The sequence below is a fragment of the Protopterus annectens genome, chromosome 5.part0, assembly GCF_019279795.1.
Source record: "Protopterus annectens isolate FY-2018-M chromosome 5.part0, PAN1.0, whole genome shotgun sequence".
In the NCBI taxonomy this organism is placed as follows: Eukaryota; Metazoa; Chordata; order Ceratodontiformes; family Protopteridae; genus Protopterus; species Protopterus annectens.
This window is the reverse complement of record NC_056735.1, coordinates 151220501-151234991: the sequence shown is the minus strand read 5'-3', so window position 1 is coordinate 151234991 and position 14491 is coordinate 151220501. Positions and strand designations below refer to the sequence as shown.

Below are 14491 nucleotides of genomic sequence, written 5' to 3'. Positions count from 1 at the left end.
TGTATGAAACATTAACTCACTAACCTTAGCTTGGTGAAGAAATCCCTTCCAGTGCAAGAGGCAGAGAGATAGCCAGTCATATCCATGCGCATGTGCACAGTAATTAGAAACACTCACCGGTTGTCTTTGTGCATTGAAACAGGAATGGCCTGTGCAGCACATATGACAAATGTGCATATTTTTATGCCTTGTTAAATATACCCCAGACCACCCATAGCTGCTTATCTGATAATTTGCATCTTATTATCATGAGATACTGGGAACTTTACTCCTATAATTTTTGAAACAGATTTTATTTGTTGTCACAAAATACGCACCATCAAGTGAACATTTTATATTGTGAATCTCATTTTTAAAAATGTAATTTACACAGCCTTGACTGTGATATTTCCTTGCTTGACTTTATTTAATAATTTATATAATTTCTATATGTAACTCATTCTCAAAGCATATGTTTTACATTGCATTTTGAATATTAGTTATATACTTTTGGCAGCAGCTGCCAATGTGCTCATAAATATTTTGTGCTCGAGTCAAAGTGAAGTCTGTGAAATCCATCAATTCATTCTTGCTTGTGATATAAGATATCCACTTAATGCAATGATTTTAAACACGTCTAGTCTTTTCTGATCACATCTTATCCTAAAATATTTCAGGATTTTTCTGTGAATTTTTGTTTAGAACAGAAAGACTTAATTCACGTGTATGTTATTTGCTGGTTTGAACAGAACTGCATTACCATATATCCTAGCATACATCTCTTTGGTCTAAAATGTGTGTTTTTTAGTAGAGGAGATGCATTTAGCATTTTGGGTAATGAGTATAACCTCAGATAAAAAGGTACAAATCAGTGTCATGTGGCTTTAACTTTTTGGCTACTAATGCTTTTTCATAATGGATAACACAAAATCCTGACAATCCTGACTCTGAAGCTGCACTTTAGCCAAACAATTTGAAAGCTTGAAACATTTTTCTCTGCAAGCTTACATCCTATAACATCACTTGTCCATTTTTATTTCTGCAACAGCACTGATGTTAAAAAAAAAAAAAAAGCTGTTTCAAGCTTTTGCACTTTTCTTTAAAGTGCACTTTGGGTCTTTTGCTTTTATGCAATTTAATAGATTCTTATGTTACAAAATTATTTTCTAGTTTGTTCTTCATGTTATGTTGTACAATGCAAATGATTTCTTTTGAAACAAAATATTCTACACTGTATGGCTCTTCTGACATATTTTGTGATGGCAGTTGTGAAAAGAGTGGATCACAAATTTGTATGCAATTTAATTTTGTGAGCATGCTTTGGTAATATGATCATTTAGTTAATAGAACTTGTATTTGAGCTTGTAGTGTGTATTCATGTAACTATCACTGAAAAAGGTAACTATCATGGATTTAAAATTGTTAATGCTAATTTGTTGAACAGGCGAACTAAAGATGCAGAACCTTGCCCAGAGAGAAGAAATCAGGACTTTTCGAATCACAGTCGCTAGATTAGACAAAGAAAGAGATTCTCTGCAACAATCTCTGGATGAGAAAACAGAAAAAATTTCATCTCTAAATGAACTGCTGGGCGAGAAAGTAAGCATCTCCAGTGTTCTGCTTTTAGTTATGTGCAATCTTCGTGTTATAGTACTGTCTGATTTCATTGTGCGTTATGTGCAATCTTCGTGTTATAGTACTGTCTGATTTCATTGTGCGTTATGTGCAATCTTCGTGTTATAGTACTGTCTGATTTCATTGTGCGTTATGTGCAATCTTCGTGTTATAGTACTGTCTGATTTCATTGTGCGTTATGTGCAATCTTCGTGTTATAGTACTGTCTGATTTCATTGCGCATTATGTGCAATCTTCATGTTATAGTACTGTCTGATTTCATTGTGCATTATGTGCAATCTTCGTGTTATAGTACTGTCTGATTTCATTGTGCGTTATGTGCAATCTTCGTGTTATAGTACTGTCTGATTTCATTGTGTGTTATGTGCAGTCTTCGTGTTATAGTACTGTCTGATTTCATTGTGCGTTATGTGCAATCCTCGTGTTATAGTACTGTCTGATTTCATTGTGCGTTATGTGCAATCTTCGTGTTATAGTGCTGTCTGATTTCATTTTGCTGGTTGGAATCTTTGGATCATGGGATAGCCAGGATGTGGGTGCATTGCATCTGCTGAACACAACAGTTTGCACTAACATGAAGGACTGAAGTAGTACTAATTTTATGAACTTTTAATATGCCCTGACTTCCGATTGTAGTCCATTTCTGCAATGGCATTAAAAGAACTAAACATCTGACAATATTTAGCCTGGAGGAAAGTATATTCTAGGGAAAGACCTTTTCCATAGAAATAGGACCTTGATCTTTAGAAGTGAGCAAGGCAGAGTATAAACCTGGCTTGCACTTGTGAAACAGCAAGTTAATGAGCCAAGATAGAGCTGAGCCACATTTGCAAAGTCTCTACTTTTTTTTTTTTTTTTTTTTTTTTTTTTTGAGTAACTACTGACTGTTGATTCAGATCAGACCTGCAGGCTGAGAGTGCTTTCTATTAGGTCGTGTCTGCATATCTGAGCATTGTGTTTGGCTGGAATTCCAAGAAATGGTGTCACAGTGCTAAAAAGGAAGAAGATTGAAATATTTTTTATGGGAGAGGATTATTGCAAGACATTGCATTTGAGTGATTATTTTATAAAAAGATTTGAAGCCCATTTTTAGGATGAGGGATGCTTGCATGCTACCACAGAGGGACAGGAACCTGTTTCAGTGAGAGAAAGAGAAATCGGGAGACCAAGGAAAGCACTAGCAGTGCTAAGGACAGGATGGGCAGAATTCCTTGTTTTTATTGAGGTAAGCCCCAGTCTCTCAACTGTCACTGATTTTAACTCAATGCTGTGAATCTCTAGGAGGTGCTTAGTGTATGTTTGGGAGTAAGTATATGTGTTAAGAGCAATATGTTGAAATTACTATACTATTGTAGCAGTTGTTTCCTTTTTTTTCCACTTTCCTCGCCATCAATCATCGGAGATGTATGCAGGACTCAGCTGCCTCTTTGGGGAATGGATGTGGAGGCATCTTGTACATTAAAGCACAAGATCATTATAAGAGCACTGCTGGCAAATGATGTGTTATGACTTGTTAGGGGAAGGGTAATGTTTACCAACCATAAGCTGAAATAACAGAGTGTTATTGTAGTTCTTACATGTTTCTTTCTTTCTTTTCTCAGTAAGAAAGTAGTGTACAGAAAGGAACTGTCATTTTTGGGTGCATACAATACATGAGAGCAAAGGGCAGTAAAGGTTGATATGGTTTGCTGGAGGGCAGTATCTGTCAAACAGCAAAGTTTGTCATTATTATTATACTTTGTAGCAACTTCACAATCAGAGGTAGTGTACTTTTTCAGATGGGGCTCAGTCCACTAGGACAGACTGTATATTTTGTACCCAAGTAGGTTATTAAGAAATTTTTTTTTTTATTACTATGCCTGCCTTAAGGAAATTGAAATATGGTTTCTTCCATAAAGCTAACAAAATCCAGCATTTCACAAGGCTTTTGTTGTTCAGTTTAGGCACTGTAAATAGTTTTTACATAGGGACTATTAGACCATTTCTTGCAAAGTATGGTGAAACTATTGTTCACTAAATAATCATTAGACCGTAAGGGAAAAAAAAAAATTTCATGAGCCAAGGCAACATTTCTTTTACTGCATCAAGAGTAGCACTATTATATGTTGTGCTTATTATATTTTTCCAATTTTTCATTGTAAGCAAACCTATAGCTTGGGCATGGTGAAGGAGCTGGCTGGATGTTAGCTGTTAGGAAGTGTAATCAACATACTGCCAGCATTCATTCATTAGACCGAATACTGACAATGACAGTCCTTGTTTTGCTGTAATTGTGTAACTGTAGTTTTTTTTTTTTGCTTAAATCTCCTCTGGACTTCCATGCTTATTTTTTAACCCAGTTAATGCTGTAATCATCTACTCTGTTTGGCTCTTAGTGGGCAATAAGAGTAAAGCCGGACCTCTTGGATCAGCTCTGGCTCAGCTCTTCAAAAAAAAAAAAAAAAAAAAAGTCCATTTTTTCTCACTAGAGATTCATGAAAGGACTGCGACAGACATTAGTAAAGTAGGAAAGTGCAAGGTAGACAGACCAGCCAAAGCTCTTGCAAGAAATCTCATTTATTTGTTTTACATTTTTTTTTTCATTAAACCAACTGACCATGGACTATTATTATTAATGGCATATCTTACAATGACTCAACAATAGAAGGTATTATGAAAGAGTGCTAATAGAAAAGCAAAATAACAAGAGATAGGAGTTGACTTCTGTCAGTGACAGTGTGACATTTAAAGTTTTAATAGTGAAGCTAGAGAGAGAGAGAATTAATGTCATATAGTAATAAAAGGAATGGCAACCATGCTACTGTTTAAATAAATTCCCACTCTTGTTAGAGGCATGACTGTGGTGCATAAAACCCAACCCAACACCGGGCCAGCAACTCCTGCTAATAAGCCATGCACCCATCACTATCCAACTAAGCACAAACCCACAGACTTACTGATATTAAGTATGAATACTCAGAGTATCATGAATAAAATAGAAGACTTTCACAATGCCATCTCCTTATATAGCCCTGATATTATTCTCATCACAGAGACGTGACTTAAACCACATATTAAAGATAATTCCATCATCCCACCTGGGTATAACATTCTCAGGGCAGACTGGCTACAAAAAAGAAGCGGAGGCTTAGCTCTGCTTCACAGAACCAATCTACAACTCCAACTCCTCCAAAAGGATTCCCCCAACTTCAACAAAGCAGAGACTGTATTTGAAAATCTCTACCTTAACGAACATAAGCACCTAAACCTACATAGCAACCCCACCCCTTGGCTCCAGAAAACCACAAAAGCCCTACTTAGATCCAGGGATAAAGCCTGGAAAACCTGGCACCACACCAGATCACCTGCAGCTAGGCGCACCTTTCACGAGCTCCGGAACAAAGCAAAAAAGCAGGTTAAGCGCTATAAACAAAATTACTATATCACTCAGCAAAACAAATACAGTACCAAACTGCAAAAATTCTGGGCAACAATAAATAACATCCTACAGCCCGGAAGAACTACCACTCCCGCCCCCAATATAACAGGTACAGACCTGGACATAGCCTCCAGCTTTAATAACTATTTCACCCCCTCAGTACTCAAACTCGTAAACAACATTACTTCCTCCAACACCCCACAACCACCTCAGACCCAAATCAATACCATACCTTTCACACTTAAATCTGTTACTACCTCTACTATCCAAAAAATCCTAGCCAAACTCAAACCAACCACCCTTTCAGACGATAACTTTCCTGCCGAATACCTCCAAATTGCTTCCACAGCTATAGCCTATCCCATTTCACTTCTAAGTAGATCCATCACTGAACACACCATTCCATCCCTGTGGAATATCTCATATATCATACCATCCTACACCTTTCCAACTATCGACCAATTGCAATTTTCTCACCCCTCTCTAATATCCTAGAAAGATGTATTCATCACCAGTTCCTCTCCTATCCCCTCACCAGCAACCTTCTGTCCTCAACCCAACACAGATTTCACCCATCCCACAGCACCACCACTGCCCTACTCAAATTCACCAATACTATAAACTCCCACAGGGATCTAGGTAAATTAGTCTCAGCTACCTTCCTGGATTTATCCAAGGCGTTTGACACAGTCTCACATAATAAACTACTGTCTTGTCTCTCTGACCTCAACCTTAACAACCCCACCCTACTCTGGTTTAAAAGCTATTTAGATAACCGCCAACAATCCACCAAATGGCATAACTCTCTATCCCCCAGTCCCAACCTCCTTAGGCGTGTTGTAAGGATCAGTCCTAGGGCCCCTTCTTTTTAATATCTTCACAAACCAACTCCACTCAGCTACCTCTAAAGCCAACATAGTCCAATACGCTGATGACACAACTCTCATATGCTCTGCACCCAACATCCAACTTCTCCAACAAAAAGCACAAGAAACCTTCTCTGAAACAGAGAACTGGCTTAACAACTCACAACTCCTACTAAATCCCAAGAAAACACAACTAATGCTATTCCACTCTAAAAAACGAGCAACCGTACCTTCTCTATAATCTCTGCCAACAAAACCCAAATCACCCCCCCTGTCACTGAGGCTAAACTCCTAGGAGTTACCATTGACCAGCAACTCAAATTCACAAAGCACATATCAATAACCATCACTAAAGTCCACAAAAAGCTAGGTTCCCTCTATCGCTGTAAAAGTTATCTAACCACCGAATCTTGAATTGCAATAGCCAAGACCCACCTCCTACCTAGTCTACTTTATGCATTCCCAATTCTAACTAATCTTTACAAAACTGACCTTAATAAACTTTACATCTCTTACAACAAAATCATTATATTCACTACCAATGCCAAATCACAATCCCACCGCTGTCTTTCCCTACAAGCCTTGCACTGGCTTGAATTTCCAGACCTGTTAAGGTACCATCAACTTAGCCTAGCTCATCTAATTGTGTACTACATGATGCAAACACATACCAATGTATCTCAAAAATTATTGTAAATACCATCATAAAGAAAGTGTCTTTTCTGGTTTTCAACTTATTAATGACTAAATTGATAAATGAAGATCTATTTAAGTTTTTTAATACATCACATCCATTGGTGCCTATTATCTATGGTCTACCCAAAATACATAAGAATAGGACCACTCTACCAATGAGGCCTATAGTCTCTGGCACAGGCTGGTGCACTGAGCCGTTGTCGATTTTTTTGGAGAATAATTTGCAGACATTGTTAGATGGATGTAACACAATTTTAAAAGACACAAAAACATTCTTGGAGAGATTACACGTTTTAACATCTACTCTGAATGATGACTATGCCTTTCTCACGTTAGATATTGAGTCTCTTTTCATTAGCATTCCAAATGATTGGGGTATAGATATGATTAGAGAATTTTTGATTGTCAACAGCTGTTTTTCCAACAATAAGGTGAAGTTAATATGTGCTCTATTAGAAATTGTACTTGAGAATAACGTATGTACTTTTGGCAATGAATTCCACCTTCAAAAGGTTGGCGTGGCTATGGGCACTGCATGTGCAAATAGCTACACCAACCTAGCATTGGCACATTGGGAACATATCCATATTTTGTCAGATATTAATAACTATCATGATAAGATTCTATGGTATGTCCGGTGTGTGGATGATATTTTTTTGCTATGGAAGAGAAATAAAAAGGAATTTGTTAATTTTGTCTCATACCTGCACAGCACTACTAACTTTTTGAAATTTTCATTTCAATACTCTTCCAATGAGATAGAATTTTTAGATGTATTGCCAAGTAAATCCAATTTGAATAAGATATCCAGCAGCGTCTTTAGAAACCCTACTAGGAAGAATGCCCTCCTACACAGAAGTAGCGTGCACCCGAGACATATTCCTCGGAATACATTGAAAGGACAAGTTTTTAGACTGTTAAGGCTACACAATGATGATATAGATGTAAAGAGAACTTTATTTGAACTTAAATCTGAATTTCTAGATAGAGGGTACACTGAAAGGGACATAAATACTATTATAGATGAGGCATGGGTACAGAGAACAAACAGATGCAGGCCATACTTTAGTAGTACACTTGATACAACAACCTCTAGTCAGTCATCTAAGTCACATTCAGACACCTTTAGGGTAATTTTTCAATACTCGAGTGATATCAACGATTATTGTAATATCATAAAGAAAAACTGGAACATTTTACAGAGTGCTCCCGAATTAATGAACAAGATTGGCAATGCACCTTCTTTCTCCTTCAGGAATAACAAATCTCTCAAACAACATTTCTGCAATAGAATGAGTTATGATAGCAGACTTACATCTGACAGGAGGGGCACATTTCCCCTGCAGGAATTGTTCGGCATGTAAACATATTTACAGCAATTCAGTTTACAGGCACCCCTACTGTAATTTCTCTATTAATGTGAATTACTATGCAGATTGCAGAACTGCTAACATAGTATACTTTTCTTTTTGTCAAAAGTGTCATAGGTATTATGTAGGCAAAACCAATAGACTTCTTAAGGAGGGAATACTTGACCATATGAGGGACATTAATAACCAGAAGGAGAATAATGCCTTATCATCTCATGCTATGCAAACTGACATGACACACACATTTAAATTTTTGGTATTACAAGTTATGGAAGTAAACATTCGAGGAGGGGACCTAGAGAACTGTACTGAGGTGGCTGAGCAGAAGTGGATTCTCTTGCTTAATGCAGAGAAACCCCCAGGTCTGAATGGTTTGTTGTCTATGAAACCCTTTTTAAAAGCACGACCATTAAAACATAAATAGTTTAATGTTATAGGTTTCATATTGTTCACAAATATATTTTACTGTGTATATTATCACTTAACACATTTTTTACATAGATATGTTTTATATATATATATATATATATATATATATATATATATATATATATATATATATATATATATATATGTGTATATATATATATATATATATATGGTTACAGCAATTTTTAAATGTTTTTATGGCATGTGTCATCATATCTACCTGCGCTCCAATACATTCCCTATAGCTGTTATACACCTTTTTCATTGCCCTTTTAATTTTCAAATTTTGATAAGATCAGCTACTATTTGATGATATATATATAATAATTGTTTTCAACTGTTTTAACTTGTCTGAAGAAGCAACTTGTATGTCGTGAAAGCGCTTATGTTTTGTTATTTTATCTATTGTTGTCTCATTAAACATTTTTTTGCCTTGTAAGCTCTGGGCAGTTTTGTGTTTTTTACCTATTTTATTTTTACTGCACAGTTCTGCACCCTCTATTCATCCTTGGCTTTTACTTTACTAATTCTGTACTATCCTGAGAAAATCCCTGACCTGACTGACATGCTGAACTTCTACAATTCAAATAGACAACTTCGGTCCTCCAACAAAGCCTTAATTGAAACCATCACATGCAAAAACAACTCTGGGGAATCACTATTTGCCCGTGAAACAGCAAAAATATGGAACAACCTTCCCCCTGACCTCAGACTACAAAACTTCACACCCTCCTTCAAAAGCCTACTTAAAACATACCTCTTCACCAACCATCTGTGCAACTGTAATTGACCACCTGAAGCCTCATCCACTCACCATTTCTAAACCCCATCTGTCCTGGACAACACAAACAACACACTCTAACTATACCTATCCATGTGTGAGCAATAACTTATATATGAGTGTATGTACATGCATATATATGCTCTTACATGTATATTTGCTTGAATGTATATATGGAAGCTTAAACATTTATATTCTCTCATTCACTTGTGAAATATCTTGCAATGCTCTGCCAGGTTCTTATCTACTCTCATTGTATATTTTGTACACTTGTATTTTCAGTCAAAATGGGTATTATCCTCTTATTGTATACTAGGGGCTGTAAAGTCTACAGTCTGTATGCTACTACTCTGTAATGTCTCTTTTGTAAATGTTTCTTCTCTCTGTAAACTTATGGAGTTTTTCTCCCCAAGACTTCGCTGAAAATGGAGATTTTTGTCCAGTTGGACTGTCCTGGCAAACAAATGTTAAATAAATAAAACACCAGTGACATTAAAACTATATTGATAATTTTAAATCTGTGAAATTTCCAGATTTCTGATGACAAGTGTCTATAGTAATAGCTCATATTTGCAACAGATTCAGCTGAGAGTATCATAGTTTTTCAAATATAGCTGAGTGACATTGCATTGGTTTCAATGAAGACCATTGCAGGGGAGCTTCCATTTCCCCGACCCACACTGACCTCATAGCTGATCATAGTAATATAGGAGGAACAGTTGTGAGATCCCTTGCATTCATGCAGGGGTGTAACAAGCAATTTCTGTTTTGTATTCACAAGCTCTTAGTGCTACCCCCCTTGGACAACTTTCACTTAAAAATGGACACCTCTCAAAATGCTGCTCCCAAGCATTTAATAAATGTAAATAAGATATTCAGCTGTCCCCCCCCCCCCCAAAACTATTAAAATATTGTTTTTAGATTAGCAATATTGCAGCTGGCTTTGGAGGCTTTTATTTACACAGTTATAGACATAATATGACCTGAACAAGAGCCATACTGATGTTGTTGTATCCTTCGGCTTTTCCCGGTTAGGGGTCGCCACAGCGGAACTCCGGTCCGCTAATGATTGGCAGTTGATTTTTACGTGCTGAGTTGCCGGCCCTAATGCACAACCTTCAACGAAGGTACGCCCATTCACGCATGTCTCCACAGTAGACGCTCTAGCTGAGAATCGAACGGGACAACGTCTTGCTGTGAGGCGACAACGCTACCGCAGCACCACCACCGCCTACTGATGTTATGCTCTGAAAAATAAATGTTCTCAGTAGAGTACAGACGGTATGCCTGGCTACACCCTTGCATGTATGGTGGAGAAGCTTTTTTTTTTGAGCTCCACTATGATTTTTTTTGTTCAGAATTCAGTTTTTCTATTAGGACCCAGCCACTGCTAAGTAAATAATTTCATAATATTGAATCAGAATTGCAGTGATCAAAATCAGGTTGAAAAGATCATTTTAATTACAGATAAAGTAGGCTGCAGCTGAGTTAACTGTATTTTGTTTACTTAACAAAAGACACAGGCGATGTTCATAGTCCTGGTCAACACACACTGGCAAGGCAAATTTGTAAACTGTGCTGTTTCACTTATATGCACATATTGTACATGCAAATCAATGACACTGGTTTTCACATCTGTAAAGTCTGCAGAACAATGCCCACATAGATTGTGCAGAATAGAGACTGTGCAGAATTAGTTACAAACTATGATCTTTGCCAATGTATGTAGCTACTGCTCATGTGTATAAGTTCCTGAGTAACCTGATATGTTTCCATATATCATCAGTCAATGCAAAGTTGTACTAGTATTGTGACAGTTTGCAGCTTTGCAGTTTGTCCATTTCAGCATGACCACCCTTAGGCAGGTGTGACTCTGACTGACAAAAGTGGGTAGCATTAGTCTCGTTCATTGATAATGCAACTCAGTTATTTCAGCCAGTATCACGCATGCTTGACTGGGTAGCATTAGCAATAAAAGAACATTAAAATATATGCAGTTAATTTGAATGTTCTTTTATTGATAGAGCTACCCACTTATTTCACACCTGTGTGAGTGTGGCCTTGCTGAAATGAACAGACTGCAAAGTTGCCACAGCAACAGTCTTGACCAATAAGTAGTTCAGTAGTTCCATGGCCCACCCCACCCGAGGTGCATGGTACTCTTGATAGTATCCTTTGCAGACGTTATGCAGAGTTTGGGAAATTCCTAATGTATTATGTAGACATGCTGTCTTATTGGAATGTTCAGTGCTAACACTGTACAAATATGTAATACTTCATTTGTATATTTTTATTTCATTTACACTTAACTTATACATATTCCTGACTGCTTACTTGATAAAATGTGTCTTACTCAAAATATGCACTGAAGCAGTAGGCAACAGCTATAAAAATGCTATACATTACATTGTACTTTTCTAAAAGGACTGCAGAATAAAGTCCTGTTAAATAAATTTACAGAAGAAAAAATCCGGTTTGCCATGACCTCCGCAGTGTCTACCTATATCTTGGAGAGTTTTATATATGTTAATGCTGCATTAATAATGACATTGTCATACTTACTATGGAACTCTGGCCTGCTCTGCTGTACTACTGCCCACTGGCCAAGCTGATCCAGGTGACTTCTCAAATGGTCATCATACCAGTTTCTGCACTATTCACCAATTCTGGGGATTGCTGGCAAGTATGTTATTTTATCCTCTATTTCTCTCCATATATCAGTCTTGTTGAATGCACTTGATATCACCTGTTCCAGCCTGGCCTGCTATGCTGACTTAAGCAAGTATAGGATGATTTCTCTCTCTCTCTCTCTCTCTTTAAGGCTACATCTTGGGACCCTCCCCTGAGCTCACATAGAAGACATTTCTGAAACCAGGGTTCAGTACAGCATGATATCTTAGACATGCAGGTGAGACTCCTTAGGTGTGTTCAGGCAGTTAACAGCCTGCACTTGTGCCTACTTGGCATCTGAAGGCATGTACCTAAGTAGTGTGGATGTGTATGCATAAGCTTGTCGCAACTTATTCACAGTAGTACAAAGTTACCTATGATTGCAAGACTTACGCTTGTGCGTACTGATGTGGTACATAAAGCTAAGTACTGACAAGCATTGGTTGAAGTAAAATGCTGAAGTATTCTATGTATTGTCATTTTATGCACCACTGGTTACTGTGTTTATGCAACGATTGACAGAAAGACAGAATTAAAGCCAATAGTTTTAAACTGGTGCACGTAAGTGGAGAATATATGGCTTGGTTTCATAACATTGCTAATTACTGAGAATTCTTTGGGTTTAGCTTCTAAAGTACTGGTATGGTGAAACTGTTGTTGAAGTTCTTTAAGTATGAAGTGTAGTGATTTAAATGGATAAATGTCCTTTTTTTTCTATATACTTTATTATAAATGAATCCACTTATTTATTACAACTTTTAGTACCTGTCAATAGCAACACACAGGACCAAGCTGCATACACATTTATTGCATTTCATGAAGTGAACCATCACTAATCAAGTAGTACAGACTTTTACCATCCCTCCCACATAGCTTTACAGGCCTGCACTGCAGTCACATACTTTCTAATGTCCCTCCTAGGCAAAAAAATAAACAGTGAAGCAATTCACATACAGTCAGTGGCAGCTCCAGCTTCCTTTTCTTGCTGTGGCACATTATGGGCACAGTAACTAGACAATGGGGGCATATGAAAACAAAAAATGTTTTAAAAATACATACGCAGTCTTCACCTCTGTACTACCTAAGTGAAGTGTGCCTTTCTTCATAGGAATGCTGTCCTGAAATCAAATGAAATATTGTAACTTTATCATGATACGTTATGATCCTCAGCTACTACAAAATGTATTTAGATGGTGATGTATTCTTTTTTTTTATTTTATTTTTATCTGTTTGTTAACTAAGCCCACTGGACAAAGTGTCCTTTTTCAGGCCACTGATACACATACTAGACCCTTCTCTTATCACCATCAGCAGACAAAGGTATACTAACTGGTGCAATTTTATATACCTAAAAAGGCCTCTGATACTTTAAATCATTTACTTTTCATAACAAAAACTGCAGTTATATGGCATCCTCATGATAGCCTGTTGCAGGACAGCAAACTTTCTAAACGGAACCTTTATACAATCCACATTTACAAGGCATCATCTATGCTTTAAAATAAAAATTTGCAAGGCATCCTCTACAGGACTACTCTTAACAGCAGTAGTTCCTGAAGGATAGTGCCTTGGACTCTTTCTGTTCATACAGGTTGATATTTTGCTATCTCCAATGTAAAGCCATTATCTTATATGTGGGTTAGTTGATCTTTAGAAATTGTCCCTCACTCTCCTGCTTATATTTTCAAGTAGAAAATATTCAGTGTGACTTGCACATTTATATCTTATAATGTTCCTCCAGCTACTCCAGCAAAATACACCAGGATGTTTGGGAATGGAAAAAATAGAGGTGTTCCAGTATGACATAACATTAAGAGGAGACATAAATGTGACTTTTAATCCAGGCTCAGATGCCATATCTGAACTGCACCTGCAATTTAGAGCTGAAATATATAAAGGGACTGGGTTAAGGGAATGCAAGAATCTGATGTTGTCAATTTTCATTCTTTCCTCAACTGTTATGTTCAAATCCAAACCTCAGATCCAAATCGGCTGTTACTAAAGCTCACGGTAACCAAAAATCTGTCAAGCTTCTCCCTTATCCATAATGTACCAATCCCTAACATACCTCAGATCTCATTTGCTACTTTGCATGAAAGGACATGGTCAGCCATAGCTCTTGAGCTTCATCACTATTTTCAGATAAGATAGCTTTTGTTTTTCATATTTTATAATTTGCCCCTTCATCTTAATTTATCTGGTTACTATTAGTCCTTACCTTTGTACTTATTGTAGTCCTGTAAATACCATTGCTGGTAACTATCCCTTCCTTTCTTTTACACAGTTTTGTATTTCTAGTTACCGTTGAAGGTAATACATTTTTTCCTTCTTTCTACTACTAAAAAAAAAACAAAAAAACTTTCCTATCTGCTTTATTCCTTTTTGTTGCAGAATGATTGAGAAGGGTCCTTCCAGCTTCAAAAAGTGTTCAAAGTGTGGGCACAAATTGCCTGTTTCAGGTGTCCACTATCTTTGTGTTTATTGTTTAGGTCCGCAACACCTGCAAGAAGATTGTTCCATCTGCCACAGTTTTAATCCCCATGCTTTAGTGGACAGAAAGAACAAATTAGTACTGAAAGGTTTGCTGCCTTCTTTTCAGAGAAACTATTTCAGGGGCTTAGCCCCCCAGGCTTAAGTCCAAGGAGTC

The 14491-nt window shown here is 37.1% G+C and overlaps 1 protein-coding gene across 1 annotated transcript in view; it reads left to right on the top strand.

Annotated features, from left to right (window-relative positions):
• Window positions 1–14491, top strand: part of TSGA10 (testis specific 10) — a 1008750-nt gene that overhangs the window by 481865 nt on the left and 512394 nt on the right. Inside the window, exon 11 of the mRNA XM_044071816.1 lies at window positions 1424–1578. Within this exon, the coding sequence (XP_043927751.1) occupies window positions 1424–1578 (155 nt within the window). The remainder of the gene's footprint in view (window positions 1–1423; window positions 1579–14491) is intronic.